This window comes from Mytilus galloprovincialis, chromosome 4 (genome assembly GCF_965363235.1).
Source record: "Mytilus galloprovincialis chromosome 4, xbMytGall1.hap1.1, whole genome shotgun sequence".
Lineage (NCBI taxonomy): Eukaryota > Metazoa > Mollusca > Bivalvia > Mytilida > Mytilidae > Mytilus > Mytilus galloprovincialis.
Genome location: NC_134841.1, coordinates 7,007,642 through 7,032,295, shown reverse-complemented (window position 1 = coordinate 7,032,295; position 24,654 = coordinate 7,007,642). Strand labels below are relative to the sequence as shown.

The window sequence follows — 24,654 nt, the reverse complement described above, 5'->3', positions numbered from 1 at the left end:
AATTTTTTTCTTGCGTAGTATTGATGTTTCAAAAGATGTCGCTTAGATATTTGGAATATGATATCGTATAGTTTATACGCTTTAAAAATTTACAACTGCGTCACAAAATACTTTACGTTGTAAGAGTTATCTCCCCAAACACTGTTTTTCTTGTGGCCACTACTCCTTCGCAACCGTTAAAGATTACGACAAATTTATTTTACCAAATTGCTTGTTACATCTTCAGGATTAGGTTATTCATTTGGACCGAAGCTTTACGGAGACTCCATATGAGAGTTATTCCCCCTTTTCCATTTAATTAAGTGATATGCATTTCTAAATGGTAAACCATAAGTGATAAAGACATAGGGTCTTTAGATTTGAGGTCCTTGGTCCCAAAAAATGAAAATGAGGTCAAGGTCAAAGGTCAAGGTCATATTCTAAATTTTGATTTTGGCTTATTTTCACTTCTTTTCAAATACCGTATGACATATTGACAAATAATTTTTCATCAATTGTTAGTTGCGACATGTCCTTATTTGTATATTTTTGTTGAAAGGGTGCGCATACAAGAAATGGGAGTTTTTGTCCATCTTACATTTAGAATTATGCGTAAAGTGGTATTACTCATTAACCAAACATATAAAAGACCTAGGGTCTTTTGATTTAAGGTCCTTGGTTTGTGACCTTGAAATTGAGGTCAAGGTCATCGGTTAATACGACGTTCTAGATTTTGACCTTTGCTTTAAATTCATATAAATACATCATAAAGCCATAGGAACTAATATTTTAAACTGATTTTTCATATTTCAATATCAAAATAGATCTTTACTAGTGGAAAGACCTACAATTGTTCTCTGAACAATTGGTTTTTAATTATTATTATTTTTTTTTTTCTTCCGCCTAATTTTTTTTCTTGCGTAGTATTGTTGTTTAATAAGTTGTCACTTAGATATTTGGAATATGATATCATACAGTTTATACGCTTTGAAAATTTACAACCGCGTAACAAAATACTTTACGTTGTATGAGTTATCTCCCCGAACACTGTTTTTCTTGTGGCCACTACTCCTTCGCAACCGTAAAAGATTACGACAAATTTATTTTACCAAATTGCTCGTTACATCTTTAGGATAAGGATATTCATTTGGACCGAAGCTATATGGAGACTCCATATAAGAGTTATTCCCCCTTTTTCATTTGATTCAAGTGATATGCATTTCCAACTGGTAAACCATAAGTGATAGAGACCTAGGGTCTTCAGATTAGAGGTCCTTGGTCCAAAAAAATGAAAATGAGGTCAAGGTCAAAGGTCAAGGTCATATTCTAAATTTTGATTTTGACTTATTTTGACTTCTTTTCAAATACCGCATGACATATTGAAAATAATTTTTCATAAATTGTTAGTTGCGACATGTCCTTACTTGTATATATTGGTTGAAAGGGTGCGCATACAATAAATGGGAGTTTTTGTCATTCTTACATTTAGAATTACGCGTAAAGTGATATTACTCATTAACCAAACATATTAAAGACCTAAGGTCTTTTGATTTAAGGTCCTTGGTTTGTGACCTTGAAATTGAGGTCAAGGTCATAGGTTAATAAGACGTTCTAGATTTTGACCTTTGCTTTAAATTCATATAAATACATCATTAAGCCATAGGAACTAACATTTTAAACTGATTTTTCATATTTCGATATCAAAATATATCTTTACTAGTGGAAAGACCTGCAATTGTTCTCTGAACAATTGGTTTTTAATTATTATTATTTTTTTTATTCTTCCGCCTAATTCTTTTCTTGCGTAGTATTGATGTTTCAAAAGATGTCGCTTAGATATTTGGAATATGATATCGTAAAGCGTATGCACTTTTAAAACTGACCACTGCGTAACCAAATACTTTATGTTGTAAGAGTTATCTCCCCAAACACTGTTTTTCTTGTGGCCACTACTCCTTCGCAACCATAAAAGATTACGACAAATTTATTTTACCAAATTGCTCGTTTCATCCTCAGGATGTTCTGTTTTATTTTGACCGAAGCCGTATAGAGACTCCATATGAGAGTTAGTTCCCCTTTTGTATTTGAAATTTTGAAATGTATTTTAAACTGGAAAATCATAAGTGATAGAGACCTAGGGTCTTTTGTTTTGAGATCATTGGTCCAAAAAAATGAAAATTAGGTAAAGGTCAAAGGTCAAGGTCATATTCTAAATTTTGATTTTGGCCTATTTTCACTAATTTTCATTAACCTTATAAGATACCGACAAATTATTTTTACTAAATTGTTAGTTGCGACATGTCGTAACTTATATATTTTGGTTAAAAGGGTGTGTAGACATAAAATGGGAGTTTTTGCCCCCCCTATATTAAGAATTAAACGTAAAGTGATATAACTCATTAACTATACATATTACAGACCTAGGGTCTTTTTATTTGGGGTCCCTGGTTTATGACCTTGAAATATAGGTCAAGGTCATCAGTAAATTTGACGTTCTAGATTTTGACCTTTGCTCAAAATTCATATTTATACATCATTAAGCCATAGGAACTGACATTTTCAACTGAATTTTAATATTTTCATATCAAAATAGATCCTTATTGGTGGAAAGACCTTCAATTGTTCTCTGAACAATTGGTTTTTAATTATTTTTATTATTCTTCTTCTTCCTCTTCTTCCTCTTCTTCCGCCACTTTAAAAATGAACTTGTCCGCAGCATTTCTCCAAAACTACTTGTCAGATTTACTTAGGGTTTCATAAAATGTTAGACTAATATGTCTAGGTGAGCCATCAATCGTTCATTTGTGCATTGAGGTCTATTAAGGGGTATTTTGGGGGGCAGAAAGAAGGGAGGGGTTTACTATAGGGGAGTCCCTGGGGGGTCATCCCTACCCCCTTCAATTCGAGAATATGCTTTTAACTTGTAAACGGTCCAGATCCCCACCCCTAAACCATATATATTCTTGTATGGGACAATAAAACTAATCAAATGAAATCAAATAAAAGTTCCTGGGGGTCACCCCCACCCCGTTCAATTTGAGAATGTACTATTATCTTGTAAACGGTCCAGATCCCCACCCCTAAACCATATATATTCTTGAATAGGACGATAAAACAAATCAAATGAAATTAAATGGAAGTCCCCGGGGGTCATCCCCACCCCGTTCAATTTTAGAATGTGCTATTATCTTGTAAACGGTCCAGATCCCCATCCCTAAACCATATATATTCTTGTAGGGGACAATAAAACTAATCAAATGAAATTAAATGGAAGTTCCTGGGGGGTCACCCCCACCCCGTTCAATTTGAGAATGTACTATTATCTTGTAAATGGTCCAGATCCCCACCCCTAAACCATATATTTTCTTGTAGGGGACAATAAAACAAATGAAATGAAATAAAAGGAAAATTCCTAGGGGGTCACCCAACCCCCTCTTATTTGAAAACTTATAAACGGTCAACATCCCCACCCCTAAACTATATATATTCTTGTAAGGGACAATAAAACTAATCAAATGAAATTAAAAGGAAGTTCCTGGGAGTCACCCCCACCCCGTTCAATTTGAGAATGTACTATTATCTTGTAAATGGTCCAGATCCCCACCCCTAAACCATATATATTCTTGTATGGGACAATAAAACTAATCAAATGAAATTAAATAAAAGTTCCTGGGGGTCACCCCACCCCGTTCAATTTGAGAATGTACTATTATCTTGTAAACGGTCCAGATCCCCACCCCTAAACCATATATATTCTTGAATAGGACGATAAAACAAATCAAATGAAATAAATGGAAGTCCCCGGGGGTCATCCCCACCCTGTTCAATTTTAGAATGTGCTATTATCTTGTAAACAGTCCAGATCCCCATCCCTAAACCATATATATTCTTGTAGGGAACAATAAAACTAATCAAATGAAATTAAATGGAAGTTCCTGGGGGTCACCCCCACCCCGTTCAATTTGAGAATGTACTATTATCTTGTAAATGGTCCAGATCCCCACCCCTAAACCATATATTTTCTTGTAGGGGACAATAAAACTAATCAAATGAAATTAAATAAAAGTTCCTGGGGGTCACCCCCACCCCGTTCAATTTGAGAATGTACTATTATCTTGTAAACGGTCCAGATCACCACCCCTAAACCATATATTTTCTTGTAGGGGACAATAAAACAAATGAAATGAAATAAAAGGAAAATCCCTAGGGGGTCACCCCACCCCCTCTTGTTTGAAAACTTACAAACGGTCAACATCCCCACCCCTAAACTATATATATTCTTGTAAGGGACAATAAAACTAATCAAATGAAATTAAATGGAAGTTCCTGGGGGTCACCCCCACCCCGTTCAATTTGAGAATGTACTATTATCTTGTAAATGGTCCAGATCCCCACCCCTAAACCATATATATTCTTGTAGGGGACAATAAAACAAATAAAATGAGATAAAAGGGAAGTCCTGAGGGGGTCATCCCACCCCCTCTTGTTTGAAAACTTGTAAATGGTCAACATCCCCACCCCTAAACCATATATATTCTTGTAGGGGACAATAAAACAAATAAAATGAAATGTAGGTAAGGTCCCTGGGGGTCACCACCACCCCCTCCTGTTTGAATACTTGTAAATGGTGGAGATCCCCACCAGTAAGCCATACATATTCTTGTATGGGACAAAAAATCAAATCAAATGAACATGGGACCATATGAATTGCGAGTTATTGGAGCTTTGTTTGGGAGACTTCGTAACAGCATCCTGTTACAATTACTTCTTGTTAAGTATGGATATTGTGTTTTTTTTTAAAACGTGAAGAAATTTTTAACACCAGCCTAATATGTGGCATTTTAAGATTTTTACAAAAATCATCTCTTTTTGGGGGGGTTGCAAACACAACAAAATATACTCTGAGAATCAAAGCAATGAATAAGACATCAGATGGAAAGATTGTATGTTCTGCAAACAAGTTTTTATTTGTCATCAATGTGGAAATATTCATCACTTTTATAATCAATTTAAAGATACCAACAATAGCTTAGCTATATTTCTCATTAAATCAAATAGGTATTCAGACATTTTCCTCAAAAAACAACTTTCTACAGATCAAAGTTTACATATCAAGTATTTATGGTCATATAAATGAATTTCCAATGCCAATAATATATCTATGTTCCAGACCATACAAGTATTTGGACCGTACGTGTACGGTCCAGACCATATAAGTATACTCGTACGGTCCAACCATAGGCGTAGGGTCGGACTGTATGAGTATACTCGTACAGTCCAGCTAACCATACATGTTTTGGTATCATATGGGTTAAATTTGAAAAAAACAATTACCAAACATTTGTAGTTTTAGTTCTACAAGATGTTATTTTTACATTAAATGGATAAAGTGAATAAGCGTACAATTGAAATTAAATGTTTGTTTCATTCTATATCTGAATCCTATTTTTGTACTCTTGCTCAAGATGCCACTTACTACCACAAGGAATGTTATTTTTTTTTTATTTTACATGTTTGCAGTTCATGCATGTTCCTTTGCATATGTGTAGGACTCAAATCTATGTGGGTTCCAAATCTATGGCACATTCCTAATCTATGGTAAATGTGACGTCATGCCATCCCAAATCTATGGCAGATTTTTTACAATCCTAATCTATGGCAAGTTTTGTAGTTTCCTAATCTATGGCGGATTTTTATTGTTTCCAAATCTATGGCATTTTTTTTGCAAATGGAAAACAATGCAGTACATTTTCAACCAATGACTTGTCTTAATAAAGAGGAAATATACGACAACGGGAACATGTCTATAAACATTTGTGAAATAAACATTCCATAATGGTCAACTAAAAAAAGTCATAAATTATAAATTCATAAACCTTAATACAGACTTCCAGATGAAATGATGTGCTCTGTAAAAAATAAAAAATAAATTAATCTGTGCATTGTATCTGTTTAACCCATTTATTAAACCAACTAATAAGTCTTTTAACAAACAAGAAGACCGCTTTTTATGAAAAAATAAATAGAAAAGTAACAAATAAAAATAAACAGTTTGAATTTTCAAATAATATTTATTTCAGCGATATCGTTTATTCATCTTTTTTATTTGATGTGGATTTAAATCAAATTTGTATCCGGTAATTTGATCTTTCACTTTATAAACTTTGCCAACCGTAGACTACTACCAAAACTCCTTTTAAAAAATATGCGATACTGAAAATTGCGGTGCCCTTATTCAATGCGGGCATTGACCGGTACAGCACATCTTGTCCCTCTTCAAAATAGTAGCTAGGTCACATCTTCCTTTAAACCACCAGCAAATTTTTGTCAGGAAAATAACTTCATCTTGAATCGTGTTTAAATCTATGGGTTCCGCCATCGTTAGCGGTGGCGAAGATGTAATATGGCGTTATTCAATTGTGACGTTATCTCTCTCCCCCAGATCTGCCATAGATTTGGAGAAAACAAAAATCTGCCATAGATTTGATTTGTTTGGCGTTTGTAACGTCACATTTACCATAGATTAGAAATCTGCCATAGATTTGGAACCCGCCATAGATTTGAGTCCTACATATGCATTCTTTTTGTACAGTTCCCAAATATTCTAAGACAATTGTCCTCCTACGTACGCGTTCTGTTTACCTTTGTTAACTTCAGTTTCAATGAGACTACTGGCCTTTAATTAATGTAATACTGACATGCTAATTACAGGAGATAAACAGATTAAACTAGCGTGACCTTTTTAAAAAGTTAAAATATTAAGTTTTCATTTCAATATCAATTGAACTTTTCATATTTGAGATATGGGTCATTTTACAAAAATGTCGAATTTTCAGTATTTTGTATTTCTAATGGAAATTTCAGTTGTAATGGTTTAAATGAAAGCTTGCCGGATTTGTGATTCAGAACATTAATAATAAACACACCTTACATCTATTTTGATAAGATTAAACTGCATTTAAGGCCGATTTTGGGGGTATTTGTCTGCGTACAGTGTCAGAAAAACACATTTCAAATGATTTTTTTGTGATTTTCTGATCGCCTTGATATCTGCAAAAGGGACTTTTTAAGAACGTTAATCATTACTCTAATGAAAAATTGTAGCTTCTTTATCATTGTATGTAACATATTATCTACAAACTAAATTGAATCAGCGTACGGGAGGTTCATGTCTTTCCTGTTACCGCTACTTAAATCAGTCGATAAATTATTCTCCCTATGAATATTGAATCAGTCAGTGTTGATCTCAAAAGTGCAAAGTAATCTTTACATTTAAAAATGCCTCCTTTCTTGAACGACAGTGTAGAGAAAAGAAATTTCAAGACATTAAGTGAAAAAAATAGAGTGTACTTTTTTTCATGTCTATGCTGTTACCACCAATTTTGATTAATTACACCAACAGTATACTTGTAAATAGTGCAATAACATGTTGGAAACCAAATTCACAATAGAAAAAAATAATCACTTCACCAAAGGGAGTAGTTATTTCACAACAGCAATCAAAAACGAAGAAATCTGTCTATCCTGTTACTACGGTTGCTATGGTTACAGTAACAGGATAGACAATTGTAGACAAAAACGTCGTTAATTTTTTTATCTTAACATATAGGTGCAAAACGAATGATATAATATTTCGTTGTTTGAACTCATCTTAAGGTTATAATGTCTTAAGTCTTTCCAATTAAGCATTCGCAGGTGCAATACTGATATCGGTAACAGGATAGACAAAAAGTTAACAGGATAGACTTTTATATAGTGATATATCAGAAACGTATGTTCCTGTTACCAATGAAATAAAGAGAAAAGTAAACTAACTTATGAGGAATTTACTTGATGTTGGGTTTATTTGAAAGGGTGAAAAAATGCCAAACAATATAAATTGCTATCTTAGACTTGCATTACTGGTGGTAATTTTTACAACCTTTGAAAAACAATTTTTAGAGGCATTTTTCAGTACAACCTGGAAAATTGGCAAATAATCTATTATATTACAGAATGAGCTTAACATTTTATCTAAACCTTTTCTTAATAACCCAAAATTTCTTTTGAAAATGGTAACAGGATAGACAAAATATTGTACCAAAATGTTTCAACATATTCTTGTATGACATCATTAAGATTGCATCTTTCAATATGTTGTTCTTAAAGTACTGTTTGTTTTGATTTGCTTATGTAGAGGGTTGTTTGAATAAGTAACTTTTAATAATTTTTTCAATTTCAAAATTCGACATTTTTTGAAAATGACCCATATAAGATTTGTTGATCTGTTAATTACATTTGTATCTAATAAACTTACTTCCTAGAATTAGCCAGACCGTACGTGTACAGTCCGACCATATGCATATTTTGAAAAAGTATGCATACAGTCCAGACCATACGCGTACGGTCCAAATACTCATACGGTCTGGAACATCTACAACACACACATTGATCAACATGATAAACAGCCAAACGCATATACTTAAAATATTATTGTTCATGTGTTTTATGTTGCTGGATATCAGAAAGTATCTCCAAAGCAAGTTCTTTTATATCTCTGTTCTTCTCTTGTAACATATCTTCAAACATTTGGTTTGGTAACTACAATATAAAGCATAAAATTGTTTCTGAGTATTTAAGAAACTTTAAATAGACAAACAAAATTAACTGATATTTCTCTGACCTTGGCAATACAATACAAAGTCAGGAGCCTGTAATTCAGTGCTTGCGATTTGTTGTATATAATTTTTGTTTTTTGTTTGCTTTGCACATATATTGAGTTGTTAATTTTCTCATTTGTATTGTTTTATGTTTGTCCTTTTAGAGCATTTTATAGCTTGATCTGTGGTATGGGTTTAGCTCCTTATTGGAGCAGTACTGTGACCTATAGTTGCTATTTTCTATTTCAGTTGGTCTCTGTTTTGGAGTTGTTTCAACAACAATCATCTTCATATATATATATAAATACATTTGTAAATTGTGTTTTTTTATTATCCATACATGGATAAAGATCCAGCAAAGTCAATATCTCACATAAATTTTGCAGTTATGCAACATTGTAGGTAAAAAAATTATTTAAAATATATCTAAGTATTAGGAAAACAGACAAATATTTATTGATTCTGAATTATGTTTAAAACATAATAAATCCTAAATAATTAAAAAATGACTTACAGCTTCTTCTAATTCATGTATCAGACTGATATTCACATCCTCACATATAATGGATTGGATTAGTCTAAGGGAGTTAACTCTGTTATCCACAATCTTCTCATCTTAAAATAGTGCAGAATAATATTTCACTCTCACATTTTATCATGATTTGTTTGTTTGTTTATAAAAAGAATATGTTTAAATGATCAACTGATTTATCGTAATTTTTGTATTTGAAATGTTTTAAAATACACAAAAAATAAGTCTACATATAGCAAAACAGAAGAAATATGACAAGAAACAAGTGTCCATGAGTTTATCATGTTTTCAAAATGATTAGAATCAAAATTTTCCATTGAATTCAAACTTTTAGAAATATAAATTGCCTACAATTTAAACATAGTTATATATTACCCATCATCGACTAACCCATTACTTGTGGTCAGATTGGTAATATTTTCTTTTCTCTTCTATGAATTAATTATTTACCTTGATAATAATTTGTTTCATGGAAGCATATTGCTTGAACTAGCTCAATAACTGAACTAAACACACCTTGTAAAATCCAGGACAATAACTGAACTAAACACACCTTGTAAAATCCAGGACAATAAGGACAGCAATCCTTTCTTGGTGCAGATGTACTTAATTCCCTTCTGATTAATACTTATATTGTATAAAGACATCAGAATTAAACTGGAAAATAAGTCAATAATTATTCCCTCTTTACCAATTTGATGTAATATAATTTCATGAAATAATTTGTACATTTTAATAAAAAGTGATGTAGTGTAATCAATGATTCCATAAGAATTGTTAAAGTATGCATATCTTTGTTTTTCTCTTTCATTCGGATGCTGTTTAATTGGCTAAATCCCACATAGTCTATTCCTCATACATGTATAGTTTCCCCACAGATTGGCTTATATCCCACATATTCTATTCCTCATACATGTATAGTTTCCCCACAGATTGGCTTATATATCCCACATATTCTATTCCTCATATATGTATAGTTTCCCCACAGATTGGCTTATATCTCACATATTCTATTCCTCATACATGAATAGTTTCCCCACAGATTGGCTTATATCTCATATATATTCTATTCCTCATACATGTATAGTTTCCCAACAGATTGGCTTATATCTCATATATTCTATTCCTCATACATGTATAGTTTCCCCACAGATTGGCTTATATCCCACATATTCTATTCCTCATATATGTATAGTTTCCCCACTGATTGGCTTATATCTCACATATTCTATTCCTCATACATGTATAGTTTCCCCACAGATTGGCTTATATCCCACATATTCTATTCCTCATACATGTATAGTTTCCCCACAGATTGGCTTATATCCCACATATTCTATTCCTCATACATGTATAGTTTCCCCACAGATTGGCTTATATCCCACATATTCTATTCCTCATACATGTATAGTTTCCCCACAGATTGGCTTATATCCCACATATTCTATTCCTCATACATGTATAGTTTCCCCACAGATTGACTTATATCCCACATATTCTATTCCTCATACATGTATAGTTTCCCCACAGATTGGCTTATATCCCACATATTCTATTCCTCATACATGTATAGTTTCCCCACAGATTGGCTTATATCCCACATATTCTATTCCTCATACATGTATAGTTTCCCCACAGATTGGCTTATATCCCACATATTCTATTCCTCATACATGTATAGTTTCTCCACAGATTGGCTTATATCTCATATTCTATTCCTCATACATGTATAGTTTCCCCACAGATTGGCTTATATCCCACATAGTATTCCTCATACATGTATAGTTTCCCCACAGATTGGCTTATATCCCACATATTTTATTCCTCATACATGTATAGTTTCCCCACAAATTGGCTTATATCCCATATATTCTATTCCTCATACATGTATAGTTTCCCCACAGATTGGCTTATATCCCACATAGTATTCCTCATACATGTATAGTTTCCCCACAGATTGGCTTATATCCCACATATTCTATTCCTCATACATGTATAGTTTCCCCACAGATTGGCTTATATCTCATATATTCTATTCCTCATACATGTATAGTTTCCAAACAGATTGGCTTATATCTCATATATTCTATTCCTCATACATGTATAGTTTCCCCACTGATTGGCTTATATCTCATATATTCTATTCCTCATACATGTATAGTTTCCCCACAGATTGGCTTATATCCCACATATTCTATTCCTCATACATGTATAGTTTCCCCACAGATTGGCTTATATCCCACATATTCTATTCCTCATACATGTATAGTTTCCCCACAGATTGGCTTATATCTCACATATTCTATTCCTCATACATGTATAGTTTCCCCACAGATTGGCTTATATCTCACATATTCTATTCCTCATACATGAATAGTTTCCCCACAGATTGGCTTATATCTCATATATTCTATTCCTCATACATGTATAGTTTCCCCACAGATTGGCTTATATCCCACATATTCTATTCCTCATACATGTATAGTTTCCCCACAGATTGGCTTATATCTCACATATTCTATTCCTCATACATGAATAGTTTCCCCACAGATTGGCTTATATCTCATATATTCTATTCCTCATACATGTATAGTTTCCCCACAGATTGGCTTATATCCCACATATTCTATTCCTCATACATGTATAGTTTCCCCACAGATTGTTTGAAATTGGTATTTTCCCACCATATTTCTTTAATCATTAAGAGTACAAGCTTATTTAATTCTTGGATTAGTTATTCTTTATACTACATTGACTTAAAGTTGAAAATGCAAGAAACTATATCTTTTTCTATGCATTCTCAATTTGTTTTAATACAATGTCAGCAACAACATTTTGACATCCCTACTGTTGTTTGAGTCAGAGGAATGAAATTATCAAGTTCTTATTTCACTGGAACAATAATTTATTTCATTGTAACAAATGTATGACATAAAATTTAATAAACATCTCTGTTTTCTCAAATTTATTTGATCCTTACTTTTTCAGCTTAGCAGCTTTTCCATTTGGAGCTTCTGATAGGACTTTGAGATATGTGTCTATTAGCTGTCGGCCATACTGATTAGTCACCAAGAAGTCTCTACCAAGGGCTGAGGCAGCTATGTCTTACAAACAATGAGAAAACAGGAAATTTAGCAAACAAAGTTAGACTTAAACATATCCAGTAGCTCTTGTGTACCTCATTTATTGCAAGAATATAAATACCAAATCTCAAGGGAAATAACTGTGGAATCACGCTGTTAAATGGAAATTGAGCAGTCTTTTATGGTTGTTACTAATTTTCTAAAATTAAAAGCTTTTATAAAAAAAAAATCTAAACTAGTCCTGAGCATAAAACAATTACTATGGATGATTTTCCAATCTAAAATTTTAATGGCAGTATATCACGAAAAATGATTATTATCCTCTATTGTAGCATCAAAAGTATCTAAGTCACAGAAAAGCTTTTGGATATAATTCAAATTATTTTTTTAGGGTAAAGATTTTTAAATTAATTTTTTAAGGTGTTGATTTTTTTTTTTTAATTAAAAAAAAAAAAAAAAAATTGGCTAAACATTTGCCACTTAGGCCCCTTTTTTGGCCATGGTTAAAAGACAAACTGTTGATTAGATTTAGAGGTTTAGACTTGATGAGATATATTCAGTAACTTACTTGTTATGATTCCACAAAGAGCTAATATAAAGCTCTGTTCCTCACTGGTATCCTGTGGCCACTCTTCTTTGTAGGCAGATAAATAACTTTCTAAGGTATTGGAAACCAGACACAAAAACTCATCAATCTTAGACTGGAAATAGAAAACATAATATAAAGAAAATAATGTCCCAAAAACATAAAACAGATTAATAATTCTAGGTAATTAACATCTTCTAATTTGTATAAAAATGCAAAATAAACAGTTGCGATTTCAGGAAAATCTTAACACAGTTCATGATATGATAAGATATAAATAAAAATGTGAGTTCTTACTTTTGTGATATTCACCTATTTCAATTAGTTGCATGAAAAAATCATTGCAATAATGTCAGAATTTACAGAATTTGTGGAAAAGAAGCAGTCCATTGTGGAATACACTTCATGTAACTAGTTAACCAATCAGGATGAAGCTAAAGGAGGAGGTATGGTAAGAGTTATCGGTTCTTGAAAGTGACAAAAAGTTGCATTTGTTAAGCGTTTCAATATTCTGAAATATTATGTTAATTAATGAATAGCATGTTCACTAAAGAGGTATCACTTGTGTTGTCACTATGATGTTATAACTTTTAAATATTAGACGTGTCCTGAACCAATCCAATGAACCATGCAGAGGCTTAATTGATCCGTATTGGTACATATGATTTTTAAATATAAGACGTGTCCTGAACCAATCCAATGAACCTTGCAGAGGCTTAATTGATCCGCATTGGTACATATGAATGTTTGGTTGATTGAATCTTGTCATAAAATAGCATTAGATGATTATAATCACATGTCTAGTCTATTATTATTTGATACACCTGGTGTTTCGGTTTAGGCTTTAGGCCAAGGCAATCCTCATCAGGTACCCCTAACCCGTATTTTTTAAGTCTAGTTTTAATGATTGTATACATTAGATACTGAATAATATTACTGGGGCACATGTGGAAATTGACAAACCTGACTTTAAGTTGCATTTAAAACTAATAATGTTTTTAAAAGATTAAATATATCAATCAAGGCTTTACTGAAAAATTATATTTAACACATATATATATCACCTTGTATGAGGTAGTTTCGTCAAAATATCTTATTTTAGAAAGGCTCATATCTAACAATGAAAAACATAGATCCCAAAGTGAGGCTGTTTGCAAGCAGTCGAAAGCCCTAAGGAAAATATGTAAGACAAAACTCAAAAATGATGAATCTGAAACCTGACAGAATAGTGTCTACGAAACATTTTAGAGATTTGTAATATGTATACTTTTTTTTATTTTTAGATTCAAAGGTCCAAAATAGTTCTAGTTTGAACACAAGTCAGCTGTCCTTCCTTCGACCCTGGAAACCTGATTTTAAGTCCTTACCCCAACAAGTATTGACTGTATACTCTCTTCATTCTTTGATACTCTCCACAGTAGTGTACAGCAGGCTGACCCTAGTTAGATGTCCCTCCTTCAACCCCTGACACCTGATTTTAAGTCCTTACTCCAACAAGTATTGACTGTATACTCTCTTCATTCTTTGATACTCTCCACAGTAGTGTACAGCAGGCTGACCCTAGTTAGATGTCCCTCCTTCAACCCCTGACACCTGATTTTAAGTCCTTACCCCAACAAGTATTTACTGTATACTCTCTTCATTCTTTGATACTCTCCACAGTAGTGTACAGCAGGCTGACCCTAGTTAGATGTCCCTCCTTCAACCCCTGACACCTGATTTTAAGTCCTTACCCCAACAAGTATTGACTGTATACTCTCTTCATTCTTTGATACTCTCCACAGTAGTGTACAGCAGGCTGACCCTAGGCTGGAGCAATAGTCAGACTGTTGAGATAACTGCTGAGTCAGCTCCTGAACTTCACATTTCAATTTTATATTCTCCTATCAACAAAATAATATACCGACTCAAATTGTAATTAAAGGTTAGAAGTTTAATTGTGCAAAATGTATGAGGCAAATGTCTAATGTAATAGTTCCTTATAGATAAGTCCCTTATTATAAATATGTCTATATTTTGATAAAGGGGTAGTGTATTTGTAACATTAACATGTATAATAATACTTGATATTCAGTTATTAAGGTAGATGGGGTGTCTAAATTATAATCCATAGAATCTTTTAATAATTTGCCAAAATGTAGTTCATATCCTGCTTGTTTAAAAACATTAATAAAAAGAATGGGTGACCGGACTTATTTTCACGCTACAGGTTGTTCAAAATTGTCAAGATTTTGTATAGATTATGCATGGAAAACCCATTTTTCGCCATAAAACGCAAACCACACCATAGAATGTTGAGATAAAATATGAGAAGATAGCTTCAATATTATGCTTTCAGATAAGAAAAAGAAAAAATGGGGTCACCGGACTCGTTTTCTTGCTACATGTAAAAATGGGTAAATTCCTAACACATTCTATTGTAAAAGTAACACTATCTGGATTATCTGCCCTTGCATTTGAGTTGCCTCCCCTTATTTGACAAAGTTGGAAAAAAATGAATCAAACAAAAGGATTCTTATTTTTGTAAAATACAATCATAAATATGATCAAACATGGCATTTTCTATATTATAATGAAAATTCTTACACATGAATTACCTACTACTATAAAAATTTGCACATTTCATCAAAGATCTAGACCTTGTTTTCTAGTATTTCAAAATCCAAGATGGAGGAAGACACCCTATCTACCTTAAGGTAGATGATTTCATCATTCTCCATAAATGTCCTTTTTCTGATTGGTATTATAGAACATATAAATACCATCCATATTTCTTCTTCATTTTTCTTTGAATTACAATAGATAAAACTGAGAATGGAAATTGGGAATGTGTCAAAGAGACACAAAAGAGCAGAAAACAGCTGAAGGCCACCAACTCAATAAAAACTTAATCTCAGTCTTTGCAGACAAGAAAGATACCAACCTCTTTTTCTTTTTGACAGTCAGCTGTTGCCACTTCACATCTAGCTTTCCATTGAGAAGCTTCTAACTGTTTAGACTCTGCAAGCTTCTTACTGAGCTGCAATTCTGTAAGAACAAAAATAAAACTTGTATTAAACTATTTTTAATCAAAGCCATTTAAATAAATGTATAATAAGTACTCCTTATTACAAAATCTTTTTTTTTCTTTTTTTAGGGAGGTCAGTTTAAACCTGTTTTTCTATGATTCAGTATGAATTTTAAATTAAATGTATGGAACAATATTATTTAAAAGCATATTGAAAAGCAACTTTTCCATTTGATGCATAAGACCAGAATCAGTTAACAGGCATTTTGTAATATTCTTCTGATTCATATATTCAACTTGTGGTGCATGGGAGATAACTCATGTACAAATATGGTTTATAAATCTTAATGCAAAATGTTAATCAATTAGTGCAAAAAATCTAATTTCGTCATTGTTTAACAGCAGGTTTCTATAAATATGGATCATTACCAGGAAAATGAGGCTTTTTTTTGTTTAATGCAATAGTTATTAAGGATACATTTAAAAAATAAACACAGAATAGCAACATTTATTTAGATCATAAAAAAAAATGCAGGGGAAAGAACTGTCTAAATTGGTCCAATTAGGGTAACATAACTTAAGTGATAAATTTAAATGATGATTACCTTCCTCAATGAGATTTATCTTAGATGCAGCTGTGAGAACATTTTTGTTCAGGACTTTGGGTAAATTTTCTTTCAACTGTGCAATTTCTGCTGCTAACTGAGAGAGATCTTCTTTGTCAACTGTCCAAATGTTCTTTAAAAATACACAAAAATGTAGATGATATCATTGAGTAGAGTCCCTTTTTATCTCAAAATGTGTTATTTTTTATTATTTGATTGCAAAGGTATTTAAATTCACAATTTCTGATCATTTATAACAAACAAGACCCATTGGTGGCCTTCGGCTGTTGTCTGCTCTATGGTCAGGTTGTTGTCTCTTTGACACATTCCCCATTTCCATTCTCAATTTTATATTGTACACAAATGAGGGGCTTCAGGAAAAAAAAGAGACTTAGTTTTCAGTTGATAAAGCCACAACTTTGTAAACTACAATAGACCAAAACAAAAAAACATACCCATAAACGGGAAAGCATAATGTCACCTATAATATTAGGCGGGAAGTTGCTGTCTCATTGTGGTATAAATATTACATCAAATGACATATTTAAAAGTAACTATTCCATTTGATGCATAAGGCTATTATTGATCATCAGAATCAATAGGTATTTTGTAATATTCTTCCGATTCACATAATATTTGTGGTGCAAATATTTGCTGGTCACAGGTTGATACGACTGCAGCACAGAGGTTAAACCCTGATTAGTTGGGGCAAGTATGACACTTAATTCAAGCTTGATACAGCTCTGAATTTAAATTGTGATTAAAGATTTGACACAGCAAAGGTTTCTGTCAAGGAATGATGTTCAGCATTACAAATTATCCTATATATATATATTTATGGGAGATAACTCATGTATAAATATGCTTTGTAAATCTAAAGGCAAGCTGCTAATCCATTAGGACAAAAAATTAACTTAATCATTGGTTAACAGCAAGTTTCTATAAGTATGGATCATAACCGAGAAAATGAGGCTAATTTGATGTAATATGGGGACGAAGTCCCCTATTACGGTAGAAAAATCAATAAAAAAAAAATTCTAAAAAATCAGGAAAATTTCCCGAATTTTTCAATATAGACTAATGTACTGAAAATCGTTCAAACTTTTTTTTCGGACTTTTTAAAATCCCCGCATTTGCCCAGGAATTTACTTTCTTTTCCGGTCTTGTTTGGATGAGAGTTTGAATAAAATATTTATTTATCAGTTTAGTAAAATATGGGATTGGCACTCAATATCAATTCATTTTTAATAATTGTTTGATATGAATAAAACGTTTCTTTGTTTACATTGAATATGACGTAATAACTTAAATAATGTCACAACTAAATCCCTAACAATAGAACTAAAATCGGAAACTTTACGGTATTCCGTTTCTTTTATTAACATGTTTGAAGAAAACAAAATAATTCATAGACTTCGTCCCCATTAACAGGTAATGCCTGCCTCATAGTAAAGTTAATTTAGTATCAACAAGCATTTTGTAGTTTTCTTTTGATTTAGATATATATGATTATGCACTGTGTAGTTGTTGTTTTGTGCTTGAGAGGTATGGTCTATATAGGCAATGGCAGCAATTTACGGCCAGGTAAAACTTGTTTATCCACACATCTGGTCCATGTGTAAGGTTTCATAAATGATTTAAGGTGGTACCTAACACTACAGGGAGATAACTCTGTAAAGTCAGCTAAACGTTTTAATTACGTTGTGTTGTAAAAGGAACATTAAGCTTCTCAATGATCAAAATTGGTGTTTGTCTAACTGCTATATAACCAGTGTAATTTTTCTGACAAAACGGTTGGTTCAAAATGTTTGAAATTTTTATATTTTTGTTAAAGGGTCAAAGTAAATACTTTGACAAAATTTTATGAAAATTAAACGAGCCAAATTAATTTTAGTGAAAGTGTTGGGTACCACCTTAATACAGTGTGCAGAATTTTCCTGTGAAATGTCCTGGTGTATAATCTTCCTTAACTTGAGCATAGATGTAATACCCATAGATGGGTGTTTGATATTCCTTCTTAAAGAATAAATCCCTAGACAGTTGTCATGGAATTTAAACATTTGTGAACTTACTCCAAGAGGACAAAGTACATTGGCTGAAAAGATTATTTATTTCACCTGTGCTAAGTCGGGCTATAATGGTTTTGGTGGTTGATTTGGTGTGGTCAATTGTACAGTCCAATTGTTTGTGTAATTCTTTTTAGTCTTTTTATGTATCAAATTGTTTATTTTCCATATAAGGAAATGTGGGATATAATTATTTAGATATAGGTCAATAAAATAGCCATTCAATGACACAAACAACCAAAATGACCTACATATATGATGAATTACAGAATACTGTATAGTTACAATAGTTCAGCTTTTTATACCTGTATGGCATAATTAAATTTACTTTCCATAAGTAATAATTAGAACATAACTTCTTTTAATTTATGAAAACCTTATCCAAGGTACTTTTTAAAAAGCATTACTTTACCTTGGACTTAAGTTTCTCTCCTATTTCTTTGTTTAACAAGTTCCATTCTTGCACAAGTGAAGTGTAATTCTGTTTCACTTCTATTAAAAATTTCTTCTACAAAAGACAAAAATAGTACTAGTAGTGGCAAATAAATAACTGCATGTATTTGTTACCTAGAAATAATGATACCAGATCAAATGAATAACCATAAATGTATTTATTTAAATGATGGAAAAGTGAATGTGACATCTTGATTGGATTATGACACCTACAAACATTATGTCCAGACCACTTGGATGTTTTTTTACTTATTTTCTATGAAAATTACAAGAACTGAAAAAAAGGCAAAAATAATATGCTGCATACATTTGTCAGTTTAACCATAGATGTAATACCCATAGATGAAGCTCAACCCTGACTTCAAAGGTTCTATGTACTTTGTAATGGCTTTCACACTTATCTGATAATGACATGAACCAGTTGCCATTGAGGTGTCTTCAACCTATGCCAACATTTGAAAAATATATATTCAACCTATGCCTACAAACAAAATACAATAGGTGTTGTTATAACAATGAATTATTAATTACCTGTTAAATACCGTCAGTATTTTAAAGCATTAAAACTTACTCCTTTTGAATAAAACAACACCAGTGAAATACTTATTATAAATTATGTTGATATATGTAAAATAGGATAAAGATATTACAATAAAACACTCTTTTTGGGTAAAATATTTCCAGAATTTAGTTGTTCTAGACATGCAATTAAAAAAAAACCACACAAATAAATGAGTAAATAAATAAAATTATAATAGTCTAATTGAATAAGAAAAAAACCGTTCAGGATTTTTTTAATATACAAGATTTGACCACTTATTACTTGTCTCTGAGTAACCAAGCTAAACAGTGTATTTAGGTTTTTGAATTTTTGTCAGATATTCGGACTCCTTGCTTTTTTTCCTACATTACAGGGTAAAATATTTTGCTCGATAACATCCATTTTCTTTTTATATAAGACTTCAATAGCTCATTAAAAGTCATTTACTAAGATTCTAGCAGATTCTAGATTTTTCTTTCCAGTTTGAAACCCATATAATACTGATGCAAATATATAGTAGTAGTCTGAATTGGCATTTTCTCACCTTTTAAAAAAATATATATATGTTTCAAAAAAGAGTTTCATAGCCTATCAATATTCTATTTAGCTTATATTTTGTCCCTTAACCAATGCTCTTCTGTAAATCTTTAAGTATATATATATATATATAGAGTAGAAAATCTAACTCTAACACTGTTTGGAGTAATTTTCAGACTTATATAAATATTTGTATTAACCATGTATCTCTATCACTCTGAGATCCAGTGGGCATATATATTGTATGGTTTGTCACTTGTTTAGACTTGTTTGTATGATATACTTATTTCTAGTGACTGTATAATGAAATGCATCATGATCCCATATGATATATAAAAATTGTTGAGTTAGATTACTGACAAATGAAAAATACATTGTGTATAAAAATAATAATATAACATCCACACACGCTTAAAAAACACGTGTCTCATGTCTATCTCTAGATTAGCCTTCCGTGACAAGGTAACACTACGACTATTGAAGTTATATTTTAATATAGCGGATGTGGTCGAGTGGTCTAGAGCGCTGGACATGAGGCTAAGCGATTGGTGCTGTAGTGTATCAAAGGTGTGAGTTCGAATCCCGCTGAGGGACGAACAAAAAATTGTCAGTAGAAAATCTAACTCTAACACTGTTTGGAGTAATTTTCAGACTTATATAAATATTTGTATTAACCATGTATCTCTATCACTCTGAGATCCAGTGGGCATATATATTGTATGGTTTGTCACTTGTTTAGACTTGTTTGTATGATATACTTATTTCTAGTGACTGTATAATGAAATGCATCATGATCCCATATGATATATAAAAATTGTTGAGTTAGATTACTGACAAATGAAAAATACATTGTGTATAAAAATAATAATATAACATCCACACACGCTTAAAAAACACGTGTCTCATGTCTATCTCTAGATTAGCCTTCCGTGACAAGGTAACACTACGACTATTGAAGTTATATTTTAATATAGCGGATGTGGTCGAGTGGTCTAGAGCGCTGGACATGAGGCTAAGCGATTGGTGCTGTAGTGTATCAAAGGTGTGAGTTCGAATCCCGCTGAGGGACGAACAAAAAATTGTCAGTAGAAAATCTAACTCTAACACTGTTTGGAGTAATTTTCAATATATATATATATATATATATATAAACGCCTAAAAAAGTGTACACAACAACTCCAAATACAAACTAGAGGCTCTAAAGAGCCTGTGTCGCTCACCTTGGTCTATGTGAATATTAAACAATGGACACAGATGGATTCATGACAAAATTGTGTTTTGGTGATGGTGATGTGTTTGTAGATCTTACTTTACTAAACATTCTTGCTGCTTACAATTATCTCTATCTATAACAGTACTTTCTGTGGAAAATGTTATTGAAAATCTTCAAATTTTAAGAAAATTGTTAAAAATTGACTATGAAGGGCAATAACTCCTATGGGGGTCAATTGACTATTTTGGTCACACTGACTTATTTTTAGTTCTTACTTTGCTGTACATTATTGCTGTTTACAGTTTATCTCTATCTATAATAATATTCAAGATAATAACAAAAAAACAGCAAAATTTCCTCAAAATTACCAATTCAGGGGCAGCAACCTAACAACCGATTATACGATTCATCTGAAAATTCCAGGGCAGATAGATCGTGACCTGATCAACAATTTTACTTCCTGTCAGATTTGCTCTTAATGCTTTGGTTTTTGAGTTATAAGCCAAAAACTGCATTTTACCCCCATGTTCTATTTTTAGCCATGGCGGCCATCTTGGTTTGTTGGCCGAGTTACCGGACACATTTTTTTAACTAGATACCCCAATGATGATTATGGCTAAGTTTGGTTAAATTTGGCCCAGTAGTTTCAGAGGAGAAGATTTTTCTAAAAGATTACTAAGATTTACGAAAAATGGTTAAAAATTGACTATAAAGGGCAATAACTCCTAAAGTGGTCAACTGACCATTTTGGTAATGTTGACTTATTTGTAGATCTTACTTTGCTGAACATTATTGCTGTTTACAGTTTATCTCTATCTATAATAATATTCAAGATAATAACCAAAAACAGCAAAATTTCCTTAAAATTACCATTTCAGGGGCAGCAACCCAACAACGGAATGTCCGATTCATCTGAAAATTTCAGGGCAGATAGATCTTGACCTGATGAACAATTTTATCCCAGTCAGATTTGCTCTAAATGCTTTGGTTTTTGAGTTATAAGCCAAAAACTGCATTTTACCCCTATGTTCTATTTTTAGCCATGGTGGCCATCTTGGTTGGTTGGCCGGGTCACCGGACACATTTTTTAAACTAGATACCCCAATGATGATTATGGCCAAGTTTGGTTAAATTTGGCCCAGTAGTTTCAGAGGAGAAGATTTTTGTAAAAGTTAACAGACGACGCCGGACGACGACGGACGACGGACGTAAAGTGATAAGAAAAGCTCACTTGGCCCTATGGGCCAGGTGAGCTAAAAAAAGGTAAAGTTCTATAAATGTAATTATTTAGAAATATTTCGGATAACAGATATCCTTCGTCAGTCAGATTCTGATGTTAAATGAATCATCTTTAAGTCTTCTTAGATTAAACTTTTACTAAATCTTGAAATTTATACAATAAAAAAGTCAAACCGAACATCAGTTAAGACGCTTGCATCATTCTAAAAATTTGTTAAACATGACATAGGTTATATGGCTTATTACAACAGAGAGCTCACATATATGCTTTAAATACAAAAAATAATGTGCGATTTGAACCAGCACAATTTTTAGAATGATGCAAGCGTCTTAACTGATGTAACAAAAAAAGTTTTGGTACACTTAACGCCAATTTTAAACTGTTTGTAAATTGATTGGCCTCTAATTATTTTTTGTTTTTATAACACTTAATCTGTTATATTTTATTCAATCTATGCCAACATAATTTCAAAATGTTGGCATAGGTTGAATGAACCGTCATTGAGATGCAGATTGACAATCAGGACAATAGAAAACCGACAATTAAAACCTACTTAGCAATTAAACATGCTAAAAATCAGAAAGAAACAAAATCAAAAATATATATTTTATATTCACTTGATTATAAAAAATAATTTTCGTTTAGATAAAACAATATTACAAAATATTCTTGAAAAGAAACTAATAAATGTGAATATTTTTCTTTTTTAGGTAGAACTTCTGTTTTCATCATAATTAAATTTTTACATTTTATATAAAAACTTTATCTTTAAAATGTATGCTAACTATTATAAGCAAGTTTATTGAACATATAATTGTTAAAAAACATTGAACAAGTTAAAAATATGTATGCTCCAAAAAGTATTTTCCATGTCTTGTATGTTTTGTTATTTCACTACTGAAATTCTTAAAAATCTTTACTTATAAATACATATTTCATAAACATCATAAATGAAATCATTATAATTTTTGTAATTATCCATAAAATATATAAAATACATCTATGATTTAGCAACTAACTTATTCTGTAAAATATAAAACTGTAGACAAACTGATGAAAAAAAGAAAATACTTATTATTTTTTTCCCAAATTCGATGCAGTTAGACACTTTAATGAAGCATATCAAAGAAAAGGTGTATTTTAGAAGTTCAACAACGTGTTATTCCCATTTTCAGGAACTAACAAGAACATAGTTTTTATGAAATATAAAGATACAAGCCTAAAATATACATTTTTGAATTTAGTTCAATATATATTCCTTGTAAAAATGCGCAATTTTTTATCGATTTCATCCATTTTTTGACCATTTTATTTGTCTGCGTTCAGTGCGCTAAAAATAGACATAATTTAACATCAGGAGGGACATAACTCCAGAAGACATTTAAGAAAATCTATTATGCTGTACTGGTCAATGAGATCAACAGATAAGAGATGTGGCTAGAGTTACTTGATTGAGGACAACACACATAAAACATCAAAGACAGTCAATTTGGTCATGGTTCTTTTTATCTAACAATAGAGAACAGTGGGGAACTTTTGGCGAGCTTTATCTATGGGTATTACATCTATGGTTTAACAGACAGGTGCTAACATCATAATTGACAAAAGACCTCTGTGGCAGAGTGGTTTATTGGTGGTTCTCTCCAGCTTCTTCATCCGAAAAAAGCCGTGTTAAAAGGGGTGTTAAACACTAATTTTAATCAATCAATCAATCATGAATCATGTCAATTGACAAATATTAAATGATCTTTAGAGGCGGATTAAGGGGGGGGGGGGGTGCAGGCCCCCCTTTTTGGGAAAAAAAAATTGGTTGTTTATATAGGGAATCATTGAAGCGTGACTGGAGCGGGCCCCCTCTTAGGTCAGTCAGTGGGCCCCCACTTATGTAAATTTCTGGATCCGACACTGATCTTAAATGGAAATAACCAAGGATTTAAGAAAGAGAATATCATTATGGGATGGAAAAATCACATTGTTTTTTTGTATTTGTTATTACATATATCTTTAAATTACCGACTGTTTTATCATATGTCCATATGAATTATCTTCTGAATTTTCTTGCATTGTCAGATGGAAAAGTTTTCGAAATTTTGCGCTGAAATGTTATAGAGACATTCCGAACGATTGTTTATTTTCGGAACGAATTCCAAATTTTATGTCGAAATATTTGTAA

General features: G+C 32.1%; 1 protein-coding gene across 2 annotated transcripts; it reads right to left on the bottom strand.

The window, feature by feature from the left end:
• Positions 1 to 4,912: 4,912 nt before the first annotated feature.
• Positions 4,913 to 24,629, bottom strand: LOC143071240 (heat shock factor 2-binding protein-like). Of its 2 annotated transcripts, none has more exons than XM_076245437.1 (10): positions 24,495 to 24,629; positions 18,910 to 19,005; positions 16,432 to 16,564; positions 15,743 to 15,846; positions 14,553 to 14,702; positions 12,802 to 12,934; positions 12,131 to 12,254; positions 9,704 to 9,807; positions 9,133 to 9,233; positions 4,913 to 8,559 (listed from the first exon to the last, which is right to left on the bottom strand). In XM_076245437.1, exons 1-10 carry the CDS (start codon positions 24,543 to 24,545, stop codon positions 8,449 to 8,451), a joined length of 1,107 nt encoding a protein of 368 aa, XP_076101552.1. In that variant the 5' UTR covers positions 24,546 to 24,629; the 3' UTR covers positions 4,913 to 8,448. The 2 variants fall into 2 exon arrangements, 1 of the variants encoding a protein (XP_076101552.1); XR_012976829.1 differs by having other exon boundaries at positions 8,522 to 8,559; positions 9,667 to 9,807.
• Between the last annotated feature and the right edge of the window lie 25 nt (positions 24,630 to 24,654).